Below are 26119 nucleotides of genomic sequence, written 5' to 3'. Positions count from 1 at the left end.
TAACAATGACAATGTTTCTTATACCTTTGCAATTTATATTTAAAAGAAAATAATTGAATAAAATAAATTTGAATTTAGATTGAATTCAAGTGATACTAATAATTCTAACTGATAGGATCACTTTGAAAGAGGAAAAACGAATTATTTTACTATTTCTAATTAAAATAAAACAAAATAAAAGTGATTTTATGAGACAAAATAAATTAATCTAATGATAATTGCTTTTTTGTTTTAATTTCTAATATAAGTTTTATTCTTATTTCTATTATTTATATGTTATAGAAATATCTAAAATATTATTTTTTACTATTTATGTTAACAATTAAGCAATTTAATTATTATTTAGTTTATTTTTTTAATTATTTATTAAATAGTGTGACTAAATTAGTCAAAAATTTCATTTTTTTTTAGATGAAATTAAATAGTTTATTCTTTTTTCATTTCATTATTTTTTGTCGATCTTTTGTTATCAAATTCATCTAATTAATCAAATTGATTACCTGTAAAAAGAAAAACAGAAACTTTTATTCCTATAAAATTTATTAATTAATAATATTTTGAGCGTTTTTTTTTTTTTTTTTTTTTTTTGCATGGGATAAAATTATTTTGATTTAAGCTTTGAAAAAAAAAAAAAAAAGTAATATCAAAATTACAAGTTTATCAATTTTTATCTAAATAAAATCTAATATATTATTTGCAAAATATCTAAGATTAAAGAGAAAAAAAAGAAAATTAAAAAATACTATCAGCAAAAATTGAACAAACAGCAAAAAAAAAAAAAGAAAAAATAATGATGAATTTATATCCTTTTTGTCTTATTTTATCCTATATGCTTAATCTATTAATTTTTCAAAAAAAAGAAAAAACTAATTTCAATTTTCATTCTTTGATCTTACATTTCATTCCATTAAGGCCTTTCATTGAAAATTCAAATATTAAATTTCTTTTCATTTAATCTAATTATTTTAAGGCTAAAATAAAAGTATTAATTAATGGTAATCATATCATTACAATATTGTCTAATAAAAAAAGAAAAGAAAATCAATTATTTCCTTTCATTAATCTTTGTGATTTTTTATCAAACAAATAAATAGGAAAAAATAATTCGTTTTTCTTTTTCATATTTTTTTTTTGCTCTAATTAATAAAATATGCATTGAAATTAAAATATTTGAAATAAAAAAAAATGAAATTCTAAATTATACATAAACAGCAAAATGATAAAACATTACAACAGTTAGACTTAATTATAATTTAAATTAATTTTAAAATTAAAATTTAGAATCCATTAGATTTATATTGAAAAATATTGTTATACCATTAGAGTTCAATGATAAATCCAGTAATTAAATATGCCATAAAATTAAAAAATAAAAAAGATTTTAAAAAATCAAAAGTATACCTTCATACATTACCAAATGTTATTCTCTTCATTTTTTATTTTTTTTCTTTTTTAATATAATGGAATAAATTTTAAACAAGACTTAATTTTCACAATTTTTACCTCTGATAAAGTCATCCATTCTGCAGTGATATAGTGATAGTAATTGTTATTTCGAGAATTATACTTTTGACATTATCAAAATTTTTATCAAATATTACTAAGAGGAATAAAATATTGCCAACTAAATTAATTTGCAATTTAAAATGTTTACTCTAACAAATGTTTGTAATCAGCCATTAACATTTCAGAAATATACAAATCTATTAGTAAATATTGAAAGTATTTGAATGAAATAAATAAAACTAATGAATCTTTTAATGAAATATATGAATTTAATGGAAATATTTGATTGTGGTAATTCATGAATTAATCTAATTAATCAGAAATTTTTTGCTGTCCTAAAAACTTCTTAAATTAATTGTCAAATGACTTAACGTATATATGTTTTCTCCAAAATATATGCTTTATTTTTCCCTCTAGAAATCAATAAAATTGAAAAGAAAAAAAATATTTTATAACAAAAAATTAACAAATGCACCTTTCTAATTTATAATTTACTTCTTTTGGCAATGTTTAAATTTTCCTTTACTCTTTTAATTTAATCTTTTTAATTTAGTCTTTTAGTTTAAACTTTTACCTTTTTGTATACAAATAAATACTCATTTAATAATTAAATTAATTAATTTTTTTTTTAGAATTTGTGGAATAATTATGGACAATTTGTCGAAGGTTGCAGCAATGCAACCATCAACATCATGGGCATATAATGCTGGTAAATTGGTACAGATAAATGGTCTTGAATATAATCGAGCTCGAACAATGGATGAATGTATAAAAGCACTCGAACGAAGTTCATTACCAACATTTCCGGATAGTAGTAAGAATTTAAAAATTAAAATTTTACATTTTATTTTAATTTTATACGATTATTGATTGATCGATTTATATTAGTTAGTTAGCTGATTAAATTTAATCAATTTTATTTAGCATTCCTATTTATAATTAATTAAATATTTGAATATAATTATAATTAAATATATAAAAAGATGATGGATCATTATGGTGTAATGCGACCTTCGATACAGTGCTGTGTTGGCCAGCAACACCAGCCAATAGCAGTATTACTGTACGATGTCCACCACTCAAAGGACTTGACCCCGGAAGTTTGTTTCTCTTGGCCTTTTCTTTTCTCTCTCTCTCTCTCTCTTTTTTCTTTTTGCATTGATATTAATTTGTAGTATTATGGAGAGTAAATAATTTCCATAGAATAATTCTAGAGAATATAACTAAATGGTGTCATAGTTCGGGTCGTTGGATGGGCCGAGCAGAAGGTGACTTCTCGCGTCCTCATGGCTGGACAAATTTTACAATGTGTTTTACTCGAGAAGTTGTTGAAATGATGACTAAACTCACTAATGGATCTCTTGTTGTAAAATTTTCGCTTTTTTTTTTTTAATTCAAAAGTAAAAAAAAAATCTATTATTGAGATAATAATAATAATCAATTTATCATGATCAGTTATTGATTGATAATTTATAGATAGCTCAAGAAGTAGCAAGGAATGCCCGTAAATTAGAATTTGTTGGTCTTGGCTTATCGCTCATTTCTTTGCTCATATCAATCGCTATTTTTTCTTACTTCAGGTTTCATCTCTTTCATCAATTTCAATAATTTCAAAAAAAAAAGAATGTGTTAACAGTTGTAAATATGTTAATTATTGTAATTATTCTTAAGGAAAGTTTTTTTTTTATTTGTTTTAATTCTTTAAATAATTAAATTTGCTGTATGTAATTAAGATTATTTCAGGAGATTGCGGGTATTTAGGAATTTATTACATTTACAATTAATGATTGCCATATTGATGGTTGTTATTATTCGCCTTATCCTCTACATTGATCTTATTTTTACTGATCGTCTTGGACCGCATAATTTGGACAGTAATGATGGAAAAACCATAAATACTATGGTATTCTTTCTAATTAATTTTATCATTAAAAAAATAGAAATGAAAAATTAAACGAAAAGAAAAAATTGATTTCCTATTTTCATGTATCCACGATTAACTATAATTTTCATCTCGTTTTACTCATTGAATATTAATTTTTTCTTTTTTTTTTTTCACCGAATATTAATTAATTTGTTAAATTTGTGAAAGAAATTTCACTTTTTTTTTTAAATAAAAGAAAATATCATTGAAATATCATTCATTATTCTTCATAATATCACCTAATAATCATGGTGATATGATTCTTATCAAAACTCTAATTTCAAAAGTACAATTTTGCACAGTTTAATTTTATTTTGATATTAATATCATTTATTAGTATCATTCAAAATTATCAATGAAATTTTGCAGGTATTTTTATGCGAAACGATGTTTTTTATGCTTGAATACTTCAAAACAGTCGCATTTTGTTGGATGTTTCTTGAAGGATTCTATTTGCATAATAAGCTTGTCTTTACGGTATTTGCATCCGAAGTACGCCTTAGACGTTATCTTATAACCGGATACGGTAAGATATTAATTAATCTAAGCCTATAATAAATGCACCTAAAGTGAAAACTTTTTTGTGTTATCTCCTAACTCTTTAAATAATACTGAAAATATAGATATATTATCATAAAATCTATCATTGCTTCTATAACATTATTTTTTGTACAGACACGTCTATTAATCATTCGTGAAGTGACAAAATTGATTTTATTTAAACATTATACGCATCCGATGTTTAATTCATAATTTAAAAAAAATAATTTAATTTTAAATGATTGAATTTAAAATTAAATTATTTCACTTCATTATTCAACAATTAACAAACACATATATCATTATTGTTTATTAATTAAGAATTTTAAAACCAGTAATATTTAGCATTTGATTAACATCTATTTAGTAATGTTTAAAGAAAAATTAAAATTTTAAAAACTTTTTTTTTTGATTAAAAATCTATTTAGTTGTTTGAGATTTAACAGGTTTTCCATTGGTACAAACATTTCTATGGTTAGCAGTAATACTAATGAAGAAACAAGGAAAAATGGATCGATGTCTTGGATCATATTACCTCGAACCAGAATTTTGGCTCTTAGATGGGCCAAGAATGTTTGAATTAGTTGTAAGTTATTTATAAATTACAGAATCGTTTTTAGATTATTTTTTTTTTAATTAGGAAAAAAAAACTTTTAATAAGAAATATCATAGATCAACATTATTTTATTTTTTTAAATTACTATCTTTTTTGAAAAAAAAAAAAAAAAATGCAATGAAATTATTTACAGATAAATTTATTTTTCATATGCAATGTAATTCGTGTTCTATGGACAAAAGTAAGTCAATCACACAATACAAGTGAATTGGATAGGATGAAGTGAGTCATTCACTTTGATCTATTCACTAATTTCAGTAATAATTCAAATTTTAAAAGAACAAATTTTAACTACCTTCTAGAAAAAAAAAAAAAATGGCATAGAAGATATTTTGTGGCATTATTTCATAGAAAAATTTGAAAAAAAAAAAAAAAAAGATCAATCGAATAACTTTCAATTCTTATTATTTTCTTTAAAAAATTAGTAATCAGTGTAATTAATATTTAATTTAATTCGAAGGAAAAAAAAAAGCAATGAATTTCTTTTTTCGTCTCATATTGAATTCTTAAAATTTAAATTATTATTCATTTGATATTTAGGAAAAGTGTGAAAGCAGCATTGATGCTAATTCCATTATTAGGTATACCAAATATTATGCAAACTATACCCTTCTCTCCAACGAAGGATAATATTGTTGTAAGTTGATGATGATAATCTTGATAATCATAACTTTTATCGATTAAGGATGTTAAGGTTAAGAATGTGATAAGAAGTGACTCAAAATTTTTTTATTGCTAAATAGTTAAGCATTTAATAAAAAGATGACGAGAATTAAAATTATTATTTAATATTCACTTCGAATTGAAAATTTAAAATTGTTTTTTTTTTTTTTTTTGAAAAGGAAAAGCGCAAAAATTGAAATTCAAAGAATAATTAGATGCAAAAATAAAAAGCTTTAGCTAATATTTATGTATCTTTGGTTAATTATTATGATACAGTAATATTTATATAAAGATTTATTAGTTTTATTGGTAATGAATTTATGCTTAATTATGTAAGATGCATCTTTTCAACATATTTAAATAATAAAATAACAAATATTTTTCATTTCAGTACTTTGCAATTTGGACATATTGCGCATCATTCACTTATATGTATCAGGGTTTTATGATTTCAATCATCTATTGTTTTACTAACAAAGAGGTTAACTTTGAATTTGAAATTATATTAAGCATGAATTTGTTAGTGTCCTCTTTTAACGCTACTTTTTAAGACATTTTTTATAAAATTTCATTTTCTTAGATTGATAAAACTTTCAGCTAAATTATATCATCTCTATTCTTCTTATCATTAATAAAAGATTGATCATTTGCAATTACATTTAAATCTAATTAGTAGTCATTGCTCAAAATAAAAAAAAAAAGTGAAAGCAAATATTTTATCGAAATGTTTTTTTTTTTTTACATAATTTATTCTATTTCAGGTTCGAAATGTATTAAAGACCCATTACGGTAGACTTAAATTACAGCATACAAGTACCATAAATTTACGTCATGGTAGCAGATCAAATGTTCTGCGAAATGGAACATCGAGTGGTGCATGGTTGAATAAGTCTGAAAATGATAAATTATTAAGGATACAAAAATGTTCGATTAAAAATGGAGCTGAAGGACATAATCCAACTGGTTCAGCTTTAATCTCTATGACTCAGGTAGATATTTTATTATAAATTTCAGCTCAAATTTTTTTATTAATTAAAAATAGCTCATTTTATGCATAAATACCTATAAGAATAACATTATTATCTTCTTTTTTTCTCGTTCTCTCTCAATTTTTGATTAATTTTGCAATATGATATCACTGATTTTTTTTTTTTTTTTTTTTTTAATTGATAGATCTATTTTTGATAAAAATATCAAAAATCAAGCAAATAAACGAAAGCTAACTTAATGAAATTTAGCGGAACTTAACAGATACTTATACATTCAATAATTAAGATATAGAACAAAATATGTTTTCAAGTAGAAATTAAGATATCATATTTTCATTATTTATTAACTATTATTCATTACTATCATTATTATCAACTATTATTTATTATCATCATTATCATTTTATCATTCTTATTGTCTATTTCAGTCTGAAATGTATTTAAACTTGGACGAAAACGATGGTAGTATTAGTAATAGAGAAGCATTGCCAAATATAAAACAAACAAAGAAACGAAAAGACGGAAAGCGACAATCTCTAATGTTTCAATGTTCTGAAAGTATAACAGGTGCATATATTCCAATTGAAAATGATAACTCAAAAGCGATTAGAATAAATGATTAGCTGATAATTATCAATCAAGCAAGATTAATTTCTAGACATACTTTCTTAATCCTCCCATAATTTCAATTTTCTAATTTTTTTACAAAAAAAAAAATTTTGCATTTTAAAAATTTTTATTCCAAATTTCATATAACTTTTACAGAACTAATTTTCAATTTGATATCTTTTTAAAAAAATCTGAAAAAAAAGTTACTGTGAATTAACAATTAAAATGATTTGGTCTGTCTCATAAATATTATATTTTAGGATTTACAGATTGAACTGATAAGAAATCATTGACCATTATCAGCAATTCATGAAAATGGTGAAGAAACAATCAGCTTGTAATGTTCTGCTTATCATCTTCCTCCTTCTAGATTTTGATCAATCACGAATTCTGGAATTGATTAAATAAGAGCAATTGATATTCAGGAAAATGTATTTCATATGCATGTGTGTGTGCGTGTGCTTGCGTGTGCGTGCGTGTACGTGCGCGTGATAAAACCATCTTTTAGACGCTTTTATTAATTATTAAAATGAGAAAAGAGTAATGTTATTGTATGACGACAATTACAATATCACCTGGCAAATGTCGCATCATTCAGAGAATATTTAATTTTGAATCTTGAAACAAACTTATGGTTAGTATTTGATAGCATTTACTATTTTGATAACATTTACATATTGATTGATCAATAATCTTTTGGACAGGTAAATGTGTATGAATTGTTTTTAGGTCAAAAGTTAAGTGACAACGAAGTTTTTTTTGTCACTTTATTTTTGTGTTATTGCTTGTATTATTATTGTATTATAATAATTTATAAAATATATAAACATTCTGTAAATTAGACTGAAATAAAGGAATGAAATGCAATACTAAAATAAACTTATCATTTCATTTCTATCATTGCTTGAATCCAAAATACTACTATCTGAGTTTAGCATAATATTTTAAGTAATATTTTTTGGTCATTGATAGTGCCATTAGAATGATAACAAAAGATATAGCACAGAGAATAAATGATTGTTATAATCATTTGATAACTCAGAGATAATACTTGTTGAAAAGTTGAATCAATAGCTATTATTAATGAAAGATTAATTTTATTAGTATTTTAGATATTTGTGTATAATCATTGATTTTAACTATACTTTCTGATCTCTCTCTCTCTCTCTCTCTTTATCTCGGATAGAGTGTCACAATTATTGTCGATTAACCTCATATAAACTCTTGATAAATGGATAATGTTGACATAGTCATTATCATCAATGCCATTAAACTGCTTATTCGATTTGGAAAATTTTTTAATTCAGTGATTGAAATTTCAAATTTTTTTTTGTTGAAGCTGATAAAAGTACACCTTTAATTAGTTTTATCTAACAAATTTTGGAATTTTTTAATATTGATAATATAACGAGTTTGAAATTTAAATGCTATTTCATACGGTCTTTCTTTTATTTTATTTCACCCTGCAAAATGATATTTGTTATCCATTTCCAATTCATACTTTCTACATTTTTAATTTAAAAAAGCCAACAAAACCTATTATTATCTGAATTCTTTCAATCACGCTACAGCTATTTCGATTCAATGAAATTTTTTCTTTTTTTTTTTTTTTTAAAGCTTTTCTCTTTTGAAATTAAAATCGAAGTAAACTATTAAAGCATTATTGTTGCTTTATATCTGAAAAATGTTTGGTAGAAATCAATTAATTAACTAATTAATCAATCAAATACTAGAATTTTAATGATTGTTAGCAATGATTTATGAATTTTGTAAATGTTGAAATGTTGCTGGCATAGCTAATTACAGCTTTTTTTTAATTACAATTTTCTGGAAGATTGTTGGCATATTTGCGCTCACTGTGATTTGCTAATCTTTCTAATTACCTTCTGATAATTCGAGAGAATTCTTCAATGAATGAGTCATGCTACTAGTTTTTATAATTAATTACCAATTTTCATTGCAATTCTATGTTTCTTTTTTTTTACAACAATTGACAAAAAAAAAAAAAAAAGAAAACTGGAATGATAAATATGATTTATTGACTGATTAGAGAAGATATTTTCTTATTATCATTGATTTGCTTATAATTAAAACAAATTTTAAACTCATTTTTCAATTTCAATGCAATTATAATTTGAATGGAAAAAGTAGTGTTTCATTCACACTTTTGTTAATAAATTCATATCTTATCCAAATAAACGATATAAAATATTAGAATGAGTTATGTAGCTCGTTTTCTCTCTTATCATATTATCATATCTATTATTTCCATTTTATATTTTAGTATTGCCACAGAAAGAAATGAATTATTTTCTTTTTTTTCATATTTTAATCAATGAATAATTAAAGAAATGTTAAAAACGAAAACATTTAACAAATATTTTATCAGATACATCAAATATAATTCAAATGATCACATATTTATCACGAGTATTAATCAAAGTTAATGAAACAATAATTTTGATATGAAAGACGAATAGTTTATTTAGATAAACAATGATATTTAATGCATTATTTATAATTTTTTTTTTTTTTTAAATTTTGATTAAAATCAAACAAATTGAATTTCTCATTTGCAACTATGAAACATTAAATTTTAAGTGAAAATGAATTGTTTTAATTGTCTTATTTTCACCTATTTTTTGTATCACAAAAAAAAAAGAAAAAAAGAAATCAATGTGAAATTAAATATATGCAATGAAAAAAGTTAAGAAATAAGTTAACTAAAAAGTTGAAATAGAAAGTGTTATTATTGTGTTAGCAATAAGCAAAAGCGCAGATGTTAGGCGGTAAATTAATATATATGATTAATTACACATAGAAGATATGCACAAACAATTAAATTTAAATATTGACACAACTGTTAGATGTCACAAAAGAATGTATGGAAAGATGGATGAGAGGGAGAGAGAGAGAGAGAGAGAAAGAAACGATAACTTTTATAATGGTTTCATTTTTTTTTGTACTATTCATTCCATCATAATATTCTTTTTCCTTTTCATCTATCGCACTCTTAAGATATATATTATATTATTAGCGCAAATGTCGCAAAGTAATACTTTAAGGGCGCACCGAATTTTCAAGAATGATTGCTATTGAAATTAATGATTGAATGAGTTACGATAGAATTATTGTGGTGGAATGATGATACTTTATATATAAAAGAGAATGAAACAGATGTTGGTATTGAACTTGTTGATTGAATTATAAGCGTTAGCCTTGTCTTGATCAATTTTTAATAGTTAATCATAATTTAAAAAATAAGAAAATTGGAGAAAAAGATGTAATGAGGATGAGAAAATGGCGAAATTCTTCCAGTTCATCTTAAAATAATAAAAAATAAATAAAATTTTATTAGATAATTTAGCAGTAATATTGAAGACATTTTAAATTTACTATAGAATTGAGAAATGTAATAATTGTCAGAGAATGAATTTAAAATATGACAGAAGAAGAGGAAAATCATATGCTAGTGTTAAAGATTAATTTTAATAGATGAGTCTTAATATTTCCTAACAAATAGTTAGATTTAATTTACTTCTATCTAAATCAATCAATTATAATCATATGAAACAATTAGTTATCGCTATTGATAGTACTCATATTGGTTATTTGATTTTTTTTTTTTTTTTTTGTTAATTATTTCAGATACTCCAAATAAATGGATCTCTTTTTTCTTGGAACCCATAATTTAAATAATTAAATTAAAAACTAATTGCAAAATTAAACAAAATATTTAGAATAAAATATTAAACCATTAGCTCTTTCTTTTTTCTATTCTTTCTAATTACATTACTAGTCTTAATTCATTTAATTAATTTGTGAATAGAGCAAAGGCTAAAACTACTTTTTCTTCAAATTTGAAAACGAGAAGTAAAAAAAAAAAATTGAAATTATTAATTTGGTGATACTTTTTAACTGTTCCTAAATGCATATCAACATATTTATTAAAAATATCCATAAAATATTTGAATAACTTATACATTGTCATGTAATTGATGATTTTGAAATGAACATATGAAATACATTGTACTTAATAGAGCATAATAATTAGCTAATAATTATTAATAATAATTAATTAAGCCATGATTAGCTCAATTCACCGATTTTTAGGCGCCGAAAGTTATTTTGGCACAAAATCTTGTCTTTTTCATACGTAATTTTGTATATATCTGTGAAATTTATACATCTTCAAATACTACTTTTTAATAGTTAAAAAGTTATCAAAATAGCTAAAAAAGCTATTTTTAATCATTTATAGCTGAGAAATTTTGAATTATTTTCATACATTTTGTATATAAATTAGTGAAATTATTTGGAAAGTAAAGGATGAGATTTTCAAATGATTCTAGAATGTATGTGCTAATTAAAAAAAAATCTAAAAATGAATCCATATGTAATGTTTAATCTAAATAATTTGTGTTCTCTTTTATTACAAATACTTTTGAAAGCATTTATTTCATTTATCATTTGGGTATAGTAATAGCATTTCTAAATTCGATTTTATTAATTTGAATAATTAATTAATTTGAAGATGAAATCAAATACTAAATCGTTTAATATGAACTTATTACAGAGTAAAATCATTGGAAACTTACTTGAAAATTGTTCCTTCATCATCAAACATTTTAAAAGCTTTACTTCTCAAAATTTACTAATTTAATTATTAATCATTACTTATCCACATATATTTTTCACCATTCATTGTAAAACTTGTAAAACTAGTTACTCTTTCTGCATTTATCTGTGAATTTCTAATTATTCGTTTAAATTTTTCTAAAAATTTTCCTCTAAAATTTCAGTCCACTAAATCTAGTTAAACTTATATTTCCTATGTTAAACATCTACATATCATCCTTTCTTAAATTTGTTGCTTTAAAAACAAAAAAATAAAAAAATAAAAACAAAACTTTCAGATATTTTCTTTTTTTTGCATGAAATCATCTCTAAAAAAAATGAAAACAAATTTTAAGATTTTATTCTTTAAAATTGCCGTCTCATAAATATCATTTTTCTTTTCTTTTTGCTGCCACAAATATATTACTGACTATACAGCAAAAAATCATAAATCAATAATTAATTAAATTTCATTTATTACATTACCTTCATCTATCTCTCAAATACTTAAATGATAGTGAAAATTTGAATCTTTCTTCCTTAAACATTTTAAGTATTATTTCATTTAAGAATCTATTCTTTTGTAACTTTTTTCTAGTTAAAATAAGTGTTGTGTAAATAATAAAAAGTAATAGTTGAAATAATTGTAATACTAGTAAGTAAGTAATAGTTATTAATAGTAATACTAGTACTAGTATCTAGTAGTAGCAGTAATAGTAGTAAGTAGTATTATAGTAGTAATACTCTTAACTTTTTCTCGACAACTGGAATTGTAATATGTATGTTTAGCTTTAGTGTTGTTCTAATGATGTAAAAATATTTTTTGAAATGTGTACATTTCCTCTTAACAATTCAGTCTTTCGTTCCTTTTTTTTTTTCATTAGTATGAGTTGAATTTAAATTGTAAAAATTTAACTTAACAGCAATCATTCCACCTTTTCACGGTTTGCATTGAATTCCAGCTCATCTTAGAAAGCTTTTCTTTCATAAAACTAAATTCTCATACTTTCACTTTTTTTTTATTTTTATCTTTGTTTTTTTTTTTTTTTTTTTTTTTTTTTTGTTTTTTGTCTTTTTTTTTGAACTTATATACATCATAGAGAGTAAAAAGAAATAAATGATTGATGCTTTGCGCTATTTTATTTGGGTGTTTTTTTTTTTTTTTTTTTTTTTTGCTAATCTGTTACGCTTGTTTAGCAATAACGCCATTTCATTTTTCAATTTCGTTCCTACTAATCTGACGATAGGTCTTTACTTCTTTCTACCTTGTCATTCTTTCAAATAAGACTATCCAACAAAAAAAAAAAAAAAAAAGAAACATAAAATAAGCTTTTTTGTTTCTATTATGAAATTAATTTTAATTCACATTCAACTGCTTCGCTTCATCAAAATCTTCAAGTAATATGCATCATATTTCTCCTTTCAATGTTATATTCAATTAATGGCGCTCGCAAATGAATCAAAAGCAAAATGACTATTTCTAGCATTTCAAATGAATTTTACAGGAAGAATCAAAAGAATTAAAAATTATTATCCCTCAAATAGCAACGAAACAACAGTTAGTAAAGTAATTTTTATCGTTATCAGGTAATTAATTTTTTTCCTACAAATATTTAATTGGACAAATTTAACGATGAATGAAAGCAATGATTTTATATTTGCATTTTTCATCCAAATATTATACTTCGAAGTTCCAAATTTTCACCTGATGTTATTAAATCTATCAAACACAATAACTGAAATTAAAGATATATTGTAAAAGTTTCTTGAAATTATATTTATCACATGATCATTCAATCTATACCGATACTTTCGAAATCAGATATGCATTGCTAACATATCTAATTTCATCAAAGATAATATTATCGGTTGTTTGAAATAACAAAATTGTTCAGTTCATTCCATGCTAAATGATTTCCTTAATTCACTGAAATATTTCTCAGTGACAGCAAAAATTCTCCCTAAAAGTTCTAATGAATGGCTATAATGTAATTTCACTTTTTCATACTCATTAGATAATAATTAGGAATGTTAATTTTGATAGATGAATGATTCAGTCTACAGAAATCGAAATTTTTGCTTTCAAGAATCATATGTAGTGTTATGCTAATCCATTTCGTGAATAAAATGATTTTTATTCCTGTCACAGTATAATAAAGTTTTATAATTTCTTTTTGAATACAATTTGGAATTTAAGTATCATACTCAATAAAATTATACATCTTTAGCACATATATTTTATTTAACAAATGACTCTTTATTTTCTATGAATATAAATAATTTAAATCGAAAGCCTAATAAGATGATCCTAATTCAATAAAAATATTAAAAAAATAAAATTAAATTAAATTTTGCCACGAAAATTTTTAAAAATTTGCATATCAATTGCCCACAATAGTATTTATTTGGGAATGAATTTAAATTATAGTTAATAATCATATCTGTTCATTACCACAATAATTTAAATTATTTTTTCAAATGGTGAAAATGAATAGTTATTTAAAAGAAATACTCGTATTATTATTCCACTTCCACTTATGAACCGAAATAAATTATCATTTAACATGCTAGCCTTAGATGCTGTATTATTATTATTATTATTATTTTTAAGTCGTGGAAATGTATCTTGAAATGATTTTTCATTGCAATAGTCCGTATCACATCCGCATAAATAGCTTTCACCTTTACCACCTAATAAATCATTATGCACTCTGCATTCGCTAGCCTAAATTGAATTATTCTGCTTGTTTTAGGTTATTAAAGTATAATGCAGAAGGGTTTTAGATGAGCTCACTTTATCTTCTGATTCATCCTCTGATGAAGCTAAAATTTGATATTTTTAATGGTTAAAAGTGATATTTTTAAAGTGATCAAATGATTTTCCTCGCTTTACTTATCAACGGATGCATCATAATGCTCTTGTTAAGAGTAATAAATGTTGTTTTTTTTTTTTTTTTTTCATTTTATATAAATTGTAATTTGTGCCTATCCATTTAAAAATTATATAATTTTAACCTTCTAAATGACATTCCTTCCTTTCTACAAGCTAAATAATTTCAATTCAACTACAAATTAATTTTCATCCAATTTTAATTCTAAGAAAAAATCTTTACAAAAAATAATACCAAACATGCTTCCATGATATTTTCCCATGGTTTTCCAGTAAGTGATGGAACATAAATTAACATATCATCCTGTATATCATCTGCATCACAACCTTTTATTTGGAATATGTGACGATTGTCTAAAATTACCACATTGTAATCTTTTATCATCAATATACACTAGCTTTAAAGAGATGTAAACGTAATGATATGATTAATCTACATTTTTACATTTCATTTTATGCTATTATAAAATTATAGCTGAAAGGAATTTTCTTTTGTTTAAAAAATTTTCGCAATATTTACATATTTAAATTAAAATATTTCTTTCAATTCAAAATATGAGGATTATCTAAAAGATAAAATGTGATCAGATAAATTAAAAGATTATAATTTAGCATTTTACGATGTAATTCAGCTGTAAAACAGCAAGAGCTTGATTCACAATCCTCTGTTTCATTGATCTTTGATGCTGATTTTCCTCGACGAAAATAAATTTGACATCTTATGGCGTTTGTTGCAGATATAACAAATGCAAAAATAATAAAAGCTGCAATTTAATAAAAATACAATTAAGATATTTTTATGGATTTGTTTTCTCTTTTTTTTTTTTTTTTGATTTCTTAAATTATCGAAATTGAATTTTGCAATTTGTTGGCTTTTCTATTGAAATTTTCATTTACCAAAGATTGCAAATATTCTTTTATTATAAAAAATACTACCAGCGTGCATTGCGTCAACCATTTTGTTTGTTTATAAATAGCACAAATGATAGTTAATTTGAATATATTTTATTATTTGTATAGTTTGATTGATTTAGTTATATTTTCTTTTGAATCTTTTTTATTTTTTTCACACTTCTAATAACTCTTTTGAAATATAATAGTGAAGAGAGTTGGTTGAAGCATGTGAAGATACAATCCTATGATATACAAATATTGAAAACAAAACAAAAAGAGGAAAAAACAGAAAAAAAAAGACTTGAACTGAACACTCTGACAATATACTTCAGTTATTACAAGTGAGAAACGAATGAATAGGTCGATAAATCGAGAAAATATCATAAAGTTTTAAAATGATAGTTAATTTAAACACAAAAAAAACACAAATCCAAATTTAAATACAAATTGAAATATATATAAAACATAAATATCATTCCTAATATGCTAACTGTTTGTAATTAATTCATTTAGTATTTTCAGTCTCTCAAAAGAAAACCTCATCAAACGATATTCAACAATATGAAGCAGTGCATTAATTAATTAACTAATTAATTAATTAAATATCGATTGGCACCTAAAATTAATTCAGAATAAAAAACTAACCGACAAATAAATTGAAATATACGATTATAAATACATCATTCCTAATATGCTAACTCCTCTAATTTTCACGGGCCGCGCACCTATGCACTTTTGAACTTTTTTTTTTTTTGGTATGATAACCGGAATTAGTTTTCCGGTACTTAACCTAAAAATGTTTAATCACGTAACCTAGAAAGACTAACTTACGTAGAATATACGTAGTTAGTGGGAAAGGAATGAAAAAAATTGTTAACAAATGATTAGTTGGAAATAGACAAATGAGATTGAAAGGATTGTAGCAGTGAGCGATTAATTCGCTCTTAAACTGTCATTATTTTATATTTAGCATATTTCATATATCAAATTTCAAAGTAATGCTATCTCTCGGATAGAAAAAAAAGAGATAATGAAAATAACCTCTAGCTAGAAAGACAGAAAATTAAATATGAATTGAAGTATCTCAAAAATGAATTAATTGTTTGCTTAACATATAGTTAGTTTTAATTTAATGAACATGCATTCCTCTACCTTATTATTATTTGTTTCCTATTCCTAATGTTAAGATGATATTTTTGAGATCTGTGAAATGTGATATTTTGTATCGTGATCTTTTGCTTTTTCATTATCCTTCTCTTTTTCTCATCTTTCATTTCTTTTCACTTTTTCATACATTTTGAAGTAAATCATTATAAAATTTCAGGACAATTCTTGGATTATCTTCGTCATTCCAGTATCCTTTGACAATATTCAGTTATGTTCATTCAGGATTAAAATCACTTGTATGATGAGTTGTTCGATATCATCAGCAGCGTCTTCCTACGGTGAACAACAGCCTATAAGATCTATTGCCTCAGACGGTACTTTAGTTTCCATTTTATTTCTGATTTTTTTTTATTTGAATAGTGTATTTTCATAAGGTTGTTTGAAATCCAGTATAAAAAGGACAGGAAGAAATTATTAGGTAATTGATAGGAAGAGTTTTTTTTTTTTTTTTTTTGCTCGTGTAATCACGTTTTTTATAGAAGAGAAAGATAACGACATATGCAGTCTCAGTTGCCTTGTTACAAACTGCCTTTGTACAACCAGGTAGTTAAATTTTCCATCTACATAACGCTATTTCATTGTTTAGTTTAATTTTTTTCATGTAAACTTTTTTTTTTTTTCGTTTTTACAGTTGTACTACTGGCGAATCCTCGCCGCCAGCCTTGAAACCTTTTCTCCGTCCTAGTTTATTTTCTAATGTGCCTCCGACAATACGATTTTATAGCAAGGAATCAAAAGGTTTGTTTTCAATACTAATATCAATTGTTCTTGAATTGACAGAACAAATTTAGTTTCAATTTTCGCCAGGATCTACATTCGTCAGAGTTGTTTTAACTAGCGTTTTAAAAAAGAAAGTTTATGAAAAAAGAACTTCGAAGATTGTATTGTGAGATTTCAAGTTATAAGTTTTAAAGTCTTGGTTTAGCTGAAATAATTACTGGTTGCAGTTACAAAACCGAGCAAAGCGATTCGTTCAACACTAATGTGGTGTAAAAATAGTCTTTTACCTATTGTTATGCGACAAAGCCTTGCTGCAAGTCATTTTACAATAGTTGATGAATCGAACTTTTGGATTGGTTACTGGGGACGACACTTAAAATCGACTCAGTACCGAGCAATTAAGCCATATCAGAAGGTGTCATTTCTTTGTGTTTGTGCTAGATAAGTAGTAAGACTTTATTGTTTTTTTGTAATTAATCCAGCATTTTAAATTATTATTATTACTAACGTTTTCCAATTTCATGCTAGCTACTTAACTTTTCTGATTAGGATTTTTTTAAGTTCAAGTTTTTGCCATAATCTAACTAAATCAGTATTGCTAATAGGTTAATCATTTTCCTGGTGCATTTCACATGGGACGAAAGGATCGTCTTTGGCAACACATAAATGAAATGATTGCTCTGTGGGGTTTGGATGAATATCACATTATGCCAACAACTTATGTTCTACCACGGGATGTAAAGAAATTGAAGGCTTACCTTAACAGTAATACTCCTCATATCGTCATACTTAAACCGGTATACTGTTTTGAGTTTTGCATTCTGTAAACAAAACATCCAGTAGTGACTGTGTTTTTGCTGTATGAAATGATCTCGATACTTTTGCATTGTAGTTATTTATGTAATAAAATTTTCTTGCTTTATTAATCAGCGTAAAAAGTTACGCATTTGGTAATCAGAAATCAAAAAATGAATTTAAAGTTGTTCTTAATGCTTTAAAATTATTTGTTATAGCCTGCATCTGCTCGAGGCACAGGCATCAGTATTGCTAGCAAAATTAAACAAATTCCAAAAAAAACACCACTTGTTGCTCAGCAGTAAGTTTTCATCTTGCAGATTTTTCTGTGGAACTTATGTTTATTAAAAACCTATTTAATTTCTTAAAAGTATAATTATAATTTTTAGTTATATTCATCGGCCGTTAATTATTAATTCAGCAAAATTTGATTTACGTTTATACGTTTATGTGACAAATCTTGATCCATTACGTATATACTTATACAATGATGGCCTTGTTCGATTCGCAAGTATCCCGTAATTTTCTTTTCTTTTTGTGTAGCTTTATGAAATTTTCAATTTTTTCTGTTGAACCAAAGAGAAAATACAAAGGGAACAATTTTTTGACTCTTTTTTTTTTTTTGAATTTTGAAAAATTAAGATTGCTACAAGTTACATATCTGCAAAGATAGATTAATATATTTGCAGTTATTCTTCTGCACTTAGCTCGATGTCAAACAAATTTATGCATTTGACGAACTATAGTATCAATAAGTTGGCACAGTCAGCAGGCGAACGTACGACGCCTGTGCCGAAATGGAAATTATCGGATTTTTGGACACATATAGCTGAACATATAGATGTAGATGTTGTTAAACCAAGGATTAAGGATATTATTATCAAAGCTGTCCTTGCGTAATTTTTTCTGATATCTCTTGGTCTTAGCTTAGATCGAAAAGAACTTGTATTATTTGGTCTTTTGTTTGGCAAGTAAATTTTTTAATTAGGCTTAATTTTTTATTAAAAAGTACTATATATTTTAAGTTATTAAAAATAATCTTATTTTAGTTGTGAAAATCACATTCGGATACATCAAAAAAAACACAGTTTGTATACTTTCACAAGCCATGAGCTTTATGGAATGGATATTTTACTTGATGACACTCTCAGGCCTTGGTTATTAGAGGTAGCATATTTTTACACTTTTATCAAAAAAATTCTTTGACTAAAATCAGTTCAGAATTTCGAAATGGAAGCATTCATTTGAAGTTGATTTTTAAATATATCAAAAGAAATACAATAGCTAAGTTTCGACCTAATAATTTTTAGGTAAATATTTCACCCTCATTGCACTGCGCAACACCTACAGATATAGCCGTCAAAACAACGCTTGCAAAGGACGTACTGAATCTTTGTGGTATCCAGATTCCACCGGATGTGATGTGAGTACGCTTTTAAGTTCTATTTTTGGAAATCTTATGTATGAAAATAGTATGAAGTGCTTATTCATTGCTTAATGTTTAAAAGAAAAAAAAAAATGTTGCAAATTCTATGAATATTTCAGGGATAGAAGTAATACGTTATCTATGGATTATCGCATAAAATCATTTGACGGTAATAAAAGCAATGAAGATTTAAAGAAGGAGCGACATCATATTGAATATTTTAAGAGAAATAGAGTGAGAGATATATTTGTTTTATTGCAGTAATACATCCTTGATCTGTGGGTAGATTAATAATATGTGACAGTTTATTTCTTATTCTAACAAAAATCATGAGATTTTTGACTATACTTCGGTTCTTTTTACAAATTCTCAATTTTTAAAGTTTATTGAAACTGTGGATTTTTATAATCCTTCTAAAAAAAGTTATAGAAAATTGATCGAAGGATACTGGATGAACTGACAGGTTGTGACGCACGAATTTTGATTGAATTTGAAGACGAATTAGATCGTTCCGGTAATTTCGACCTCATATTTCCCACCGCTGAGACGATTGATTACGTCAAGTACTATAATAGTCCGTTGACCTACTCAAATTTGTTGTTGGCGCAATGGCAAGTGGAGCAAGAGGCACGTGGGCGTGAAATTGGCATAGGTATTTTGGAAGATATTTCGAGTAAAAGTGAACATCTGGCTGATACAGACATTTTTGAAAATGCGAACTGAGCGGTTATTTCAAATTTAAAAATTTTGTATTTCAACCCAAAATTTGATTTTATTTTGCCAGCTATGGTTCTGAAGGGTTAAATAATAGCATGTTGCGCATTAGTGTAACAGAAATTTCTTTTAGTGTGGTCTGACCGTGAACATGCTTATCAAGCTTATTTCACGATATAGTACAACCTTTTACTACGTCAGTCCATCTAATATTCCTCTTATACAGGTTATACAGGTTGTTGTGTTCAGGCTTTTCATATTGCTCATATTATATTGAAGCTGATCTGACTTATTATATAAATTTTATGCCTCATGCTTTTGTTTGGTAACATTTTCGAATGTCTTCTTCTCTGCCAGAGTATCGTGTGACATCTATGCCACAAAATTTTCTAACTACTTACCTTTTAGTGTTTGCCTTATAGTATATGTTTCAAAGTATAGTGCATCATTTCTTTTTTTAAAATGCTATCAAGTTCCAAAATACTGGAATGAAAAATTTTTCCTTATTCTTAAAGAAGGTTAGAGTATTCAGTAATGAAGTTGCCACACTAAAGAAGAATTATTTCTAATAAAATAAAGTTTCCGCCATTATAATTGATAAAATCTAAGAAGTGCAAGACATTTATATATTTATTTGTAAAACTGTAACTGTTTTCACATTTAATCAGTCTTTAAAACTAAAGTGTGGCAACTATTTCATGTTACAGTTATATTCTGAATCCATATTACTTAGGAATTATTTCGACAAGAGCATATTTTGCAAACTATAGTGTTTTTATTTTCATCACTGGAAAAATTAAAGCTATCTGCGATTGTCGAAGAGAATCCTATATCTAATATCATAGCATATTAAAATTTAAACTTGATAAGAAACCTTCATATTTATTTATTTTGCATGGCAGAATTGTTAGTTGTATTCTTGAACTCGTAAACTTCTTAATAACCTTTAGCCATTTAGATTTCGGCTGGAATTCTTTACATATGTGTTCTCATTTCAAGCCTTTATTTCCACACACTCTGTTATCATTTGATCGGTTTATATTTTGGTGAAATTTCAATTTTGGTGATAGTTTGATCTGTTTTAAGATAAAGAATTGTGTCAAATATTCTGTATTGCTACTCTCTTATGTTTCCTTAACCATTTGTATTTTGAAGATGCATACTACATTACTTATGTTTTGGATGAGCTGATGATATTGTGCGCCTTTCATTGCATTATCTGTTTCACTAACTTATCACTCTTTTTCATATAGTCAAATTCCACTTTAATTCGAGTTTCAACAACATTTCGCTTTGTAAATTGTTATTTTGCTTATTTTTGACACATTTTCTGAATATAATAAATATTCATTTTAATGGAGTGCCTTTTTGAAATGTTACATTAAAATATATGACCTTGGATTCGATAAATTCTAACTGGTTTCTAAACCAGCGAATGAGTGATTTAGAAGGGAAGTTTAAATTATAAATACTTGATTCATGCTAAGAAGTTTTTACAACACTTTAACTAATTGTAACCAAATATTTCAGATCACATTTGGTTCTTCCTCTTCTTCCTCTCGTGAAGATCTAACTGATATGTCTCGGGTGACATTTGACGACTTTCATACTTCAGAAAGTGATACTTAAAGGTAGCTGACTGCTTGATAAGTTGTAACATCTGAATAGTAATCTCAGCAACTTGTGGGAAAACATCTAACCAATACCAGTCAGGAAAGTCACACATAAATATAATAAACTTTAAACTGATGTTCTAAAATTAGAAACACTACTTCATTTTTAATCTTAAACACAGAAAGAAACAAAGGCAAAATATCAAAAATTGAAACTATAGTATAATCTTTTTTGCTGTTTGGTACAACTCAACAAAGATAAAATTTGAAGGATTTCGTGTGATTCACATCTTTTTCTGAGCTCCCAATAATTAATTGAATTCTCTCCAACCGCTGTTTCATTTCTATTACAAAGAAGTGATTTAACTGTACTTTCAATCGTTTAGTTATTTCTCATACTTTAATAATTCCACTGTAATCAAATGAAAATTTGGTCAAGTGGCTTTACTTTGAAACTAACCTAAATGATTCTTAAAATGCTAACATAACATTCAAATGATATATAACAAGGCTCAATGATGTGACATAAAATTAATGAGAAGGAAAAACCACAAAGTATTAAGTAAGTTTTGGAAGAATGATTTGAACAATATCAAAAGCCATTTTTAAATGCAATCACTATTTCAGCCTTTAGATTTTTTTTTTTTTTAATCTTTAAATACATATTATAACTCAATATTTGCCTCCATTCTCTGTTCATACTTTGTAAGATAACTGTACGATAAATAATCCTGAGAAATTACTCTAATTATTTCTCAAAAAGCTCTCTATGTAAATGTAAGTTAAAGTATTCAATCATACTTTTATTTCTTTCCTTTTGGAAAATAAAACATAACAATGTAACAATAATAGAAATGCTTAAATGACTGTACGCAAATTTAATCTACACAGAAAGGCACATTAAGTATATTTCTTTCAGTACAACCAATTTTATAATGTGTCAAAATAATTTTGCATTAAATTCATAAAATAGGAATACGTAGACTAAAAATGTCTTATATGAATATTTTTTACAAAAATATAAAACTATTTCAGTTTTATATTTCAGGTGAGAAATTATTTATTCAACATCTCCAATCGTATTAAGTTTATGTGTATTGTCTAGAATGTTATACTTTATTAAATATCAACTTTTAGCTTCATCAGAAGATAAAGTGAGCTCATCTAAAATTACTCCGAATATAAGTTTGATTGCCCAATCAGACAACTCAAATCCCTGCTTAGGAAGTTATAAGTTATTCAATTAGCTCTTAATTAGCTTTTTTTTTTTATTATAAACCAATCTTATTTGCAGTGTCGGAATATTACACAGCCTTTCCAATATGACAATCACTCTTACAAGCAATTCACATAATATTATAAACCCGCCATATAGGATAAAAATCATTTAAGAATGACTTGAATCACTATAATCATCCATTTTGCTGTAAGCTAATGTCCACTACATAAAAAGTCAAAATCACTATCGAGCATCAATTTTTAGTAACAATAATTTCAAAAGCTTCAAGTTATACTCCCTCCACATTCCATCAATTTTTATTTAACGACAATCTGCAAACAATCTCAAACAAATTAATATTATATTCTAAGAGTCGTTTTATCCAGACTTTACGTCAACCAATCACGATAGAGACTTCATTATTAATTAAATAAAAACTAATATTTCTCTGTATGCCTTTTTTAAATTAATCGTCAAGCCTAACATACCGTCAAAAGAAAACTTCAAAATAATGACCCAAAATTTCCTACGTTATACTACTTCATCATTCGAATTTCAGACCAGATATAACAATCACTGACAGTACAGGTCAGAAAAGATATGCAACAATTTTTAAATACTGGTCGGAATCATTTTCAAGTCAATTTTCATACCCAATTCCTTTCAAAGACTCTTATGGAATAATTGTAGTACTGCACATTCCTAATGATGGCAATTGAGAATCACTGATCATTTTTTGACGCTTTCGAATTAATCGATCATTAGGCAAATTCAGCTTATGCAGTAAAGTGTGTATTCTCTGCGATAGGTTTCCTTTTTTCAGTAAAGAGTTGATACCGGACAATATTTTTTTTAATTCTTCTTCGAACTGAGTAGTTTGAGACGAAGCACGAATTTGTAATAATACCTGCAACTTGAAATTTTTGAAAATAAGAATTCAGTGTTACTAGAACTTTTTTCAATTGAAACCTGGATTAATGATGAATATCATTTAACTAAAAAACCTAATTTAATGTATCACCAAATATTTCTAAAAGCTTACTTTATTTAACACTCCAAATATTTCCGCCCACTCTTTTTCATTAGCAGAAGAATCTTCTTCTGATGCACTCATTAGAAATAGTGAAACAATTCCAGAAAGTGCTAAGAGAAATTTTTCAGGTGAATAAAGTGATGACTTTGACGATTGTTGTGGCTGTGAACCAAGCACACAAAAATCAATCAAAGGATGAGTGGTTGAAGCTAAGTTAATATTGGTATGATGCTTATTACGAATGCTAAACGATGCAACATGAAGAGGTCCAATTGTCGCACATTCCTCTACCAAAAAAGCTTGCAGGAAAGCATGAACACCATCTAGTAACAACTGAAAAGAAAAGTTATCAAGTCAATTGCATGAAAGACATTAAAAAAATTTTTTTACCATATGAAAGCAATTAAAATATCGGACAGTTTTATTTTTTAGTTTAATTTCATTTTAAATTTACAATTAGCAGAAACATAAATTAGAGCTCAAACATATACATTTCCTTTTATAGTAAACATTTATAACCTATTTTCTGCACTGAACAAATATATACTTTTATCTTCTTATGAATCCTTTCTTTTTCAAACAGCTGGCATGAGATTTCCACCCCCTAATGTGTGGAGTATTTAAATCAAAATATTTCAAAAAAATTGAAAAATGTTTGCTCTTACCAAATTCAAGCCTCAAATTTCAAGCATCATAATAAAAAAAATCCAAGAACCTTTTTGTTTGCTGGAATTCTCTTACTATTCAGAAATTCCACGAATGAATCGAATAAATCGGTACTATTTCGACAAAGACCAGGATAAGTTCGCATTATGAGCGTTAAAATGGTAAGCGCATAAATTCGTACCCCCATTCTGAGATGTGTTAAAGCTCGAAGAGTATGAGCCATTAACAGAGTGAAATGGGATGAAATCGTCGAAGCATTCGTTGTGCATAATAATTCCAGAAGACTACGTAGCTGAGCATGAAATGATGAATCGCTCTTCTGAAATCAATTGATAACTGATGCCCCATTTGAAGTTTATTATTAAATTTCGAGAAAAAAATAAGAATAACTTTAATCTCAAAATAACTTGAATTAAACGCTTAAAGAATAGTATTTGTCGTTTATAAAACTTACATCACATGCGATTAGACGTCCGACAGCTGGTATTAATACATGCAAATACTTCGATATGAGTTCCGGATGTGAAGAAAGTAACTGCTTTACACCAATTACTGAATCTCGTCTGATATTTAAATTATAATGACCAAGTTGACGACATAGTTCTTCTAGCGATAAGCCACGATGTGATAAGCAATGGTTGTCACTTTTCGTTAACTGTTCAACAAGTACAACCTAGAACGCTTAAGTAAGATATTTTTCTAAACTTATAATTTTATATAAAATATAGAATTGTGCATTGATAATAAATAATCCGAATATAACCTGAATTAAATAGTTTCACTCTTACCAGATATTAAAGAAACAAACTTTTTTGGACTGAATTCGTGTATCAGTTGCAGTAGTTTTCTTCAATTTTTTTCCAACTTTCAGCTTAATTTTAGGGAAATCTTTCTTTTTTTTGCCCATAGCACCAACAAACCCTAAATGAAAAACAGTTGAAAAGATCATCAATAGTGAAAGTGAAAAAATAGATCATCAGCGGTAAAAAGATACAGGAATCATTCCATCATACCAACACTTCCAGCTCTGCGCACATTCTTCAGGACAACTTATGTCGGATCCAGAATTATCTTGAGATCATTCCAAAGAAATCCCGTTATTCAGTAAAGAAAATACTGATGAAATATGGATCAAAATGGTAGTGGCAATGGATTCTCTTTGCCAACTTGACGATCTGCATCAAAAGATACAAATGTGAGACTTGAATCATAGGATTCAAGTCAAAAAGAAATCAAAAAATCCTTGTAATTAACGAAAGAAATAGTGTAAATAAAGGGAAAAGAATTTAGCTGAAAGAACTAAAACCTGACAACATAAGACACTAGGAAAGCAAAGATGGTTGATTCATGTTCTAAACAGAAACAACTGGATGGATTTGACAACTGCTAAACTAAAGTGGACAGATATTCGTAATTTGCTTAGGATTGTCTTCCCTATGTTATTACCCAAAGAGTGGAATAGTTGAAATTTTTTTGTGGAAATATTGATAACGGATCTGAATGAATATGATAGTCTAC

General features: G+C 25.9%; 4 protein-coding genes across 5 annotated transcripts; 2 read left to right on the top strand and 2 right to left on the bottom strand.

Annotated features, from left to right (window-relative positions):
- Positions 1–2181: 2181 nt before the first annotated feature.
- Positions 2182–7121, top strand: Bma-pdfr-1 (Calcitonin receptor-like protein seb-1, putative; the record flags this gene model as incomplete). 2 transcript variants are annotated; one of them, XM_043076384.1, is made up of 13 exons in its annotated part: positions 2182–2320; positions 2490–2606; positions 2721–2872; positions 2983–3086; positions 3250–3409; positions 3800–3956; positions 4417–4556; positions 4720–4808; positions 5127–5223; positions 5641–5730; positions 6011–6238; positions 6667–6805; positions 7117–7121. In XM_043076384.1, the coding sequence occupies 13 exons, from the start codon at positions 2182–2184 to the stop codon at positions 7119–7121; spliced, it is 1617 nt and encodes a 538-aa protein (XP_042932318.1). The 2 variants fall into 2 exon arrangements, with proteins under 2 accessions (XP_042932318.1, XP_042932319.1); XM_043076385.1 differs by having other exon boundaries at positions 7108–7121.
- Positions 7122–13925: 6804 nt separating this feature from the next.
- Positions 13926–15312, bottom strand: Bm453 (Uncharacterized protein; the record flags this gene model as incomplete). Its single annotated transcript, XM_001893332.2, has 4 exons — positions 13926–14189; positions 14590–14708; positions 14975–15118; positions 15291–15312. The coding sequence occupies 4 exons, from the start codon at positions 15310–15312 to the stop codon at positions 13926–13928; spliced, it is 549 nt and encodes a 182-aa protein (XP_001893367.2).
- A 1341-nt stretch (positions 15313–16653) lies between these two features.
- Bma-ttll-4 (Tubulin-tyrosine ligase family protein) lies at positions 16654–20079 on the top strand (the record flags this gene model as incomplete). Its single annotated transcript, XM_001893331.2, has 12 exons — positions 16654–16729; positions 16895–16958; positions 17047–17153; positions 17363–17550; positions 17741–17932; positions 18149–18231; positions 18320–18448; positions 18620–18826; positions 18980–19097; positions 19241–19353; positions 19476–19590; positions 19786–20079. The coding sequence occupies 12 exons, from the start codon at positions 16654–16656 to the stop codon at positions 20077–20079; spliced, it is 1686 nt and encodes a 561-aa protein (XP_001893366.2).
- Positions 20080–23575: 3496 nt separating this feature from the next.
- Positions 23576–25508, bottom strand: Bm6636 (uncharacterized protein; the record flags this gene model as incomplete). The annotated part of the gene is made up of 5 exons (XM_001893330.1): positions 23576–23809; positions 23945–24268; positions 24651–24920; positions 25056–25274; positions 25410–25508. 5 exons carry the CDS (start codon positions 25506–25508, stop codon positions 23576–23578), a joined length of 1146 nt encoding a protein of 381 aa, XP_001893365.1.
- Between the last annotated feature and the right edge of the window lie 611 nt (positions 25509–26119).

The sequence above is a fragment of the Brugia malayi genome (genome assembly GCF_000002995.4).
Source record: "Brugia malayi strain FR3 genome assembly, contig: Bm_v4_Chr1_scaffold_001, whole genome shotgun sequence".
NCBI lineage: Eukaryota > Metazoa > Nematoda > Chromadorea > Rhabditida > Onchocercidae > Brugia > Brugia malayi.
The sequence above is the reverse complement of the archived record's forward strand: the minus strand, read 5'-3'. Positions and strand labels throughout refer to the sequence as shown.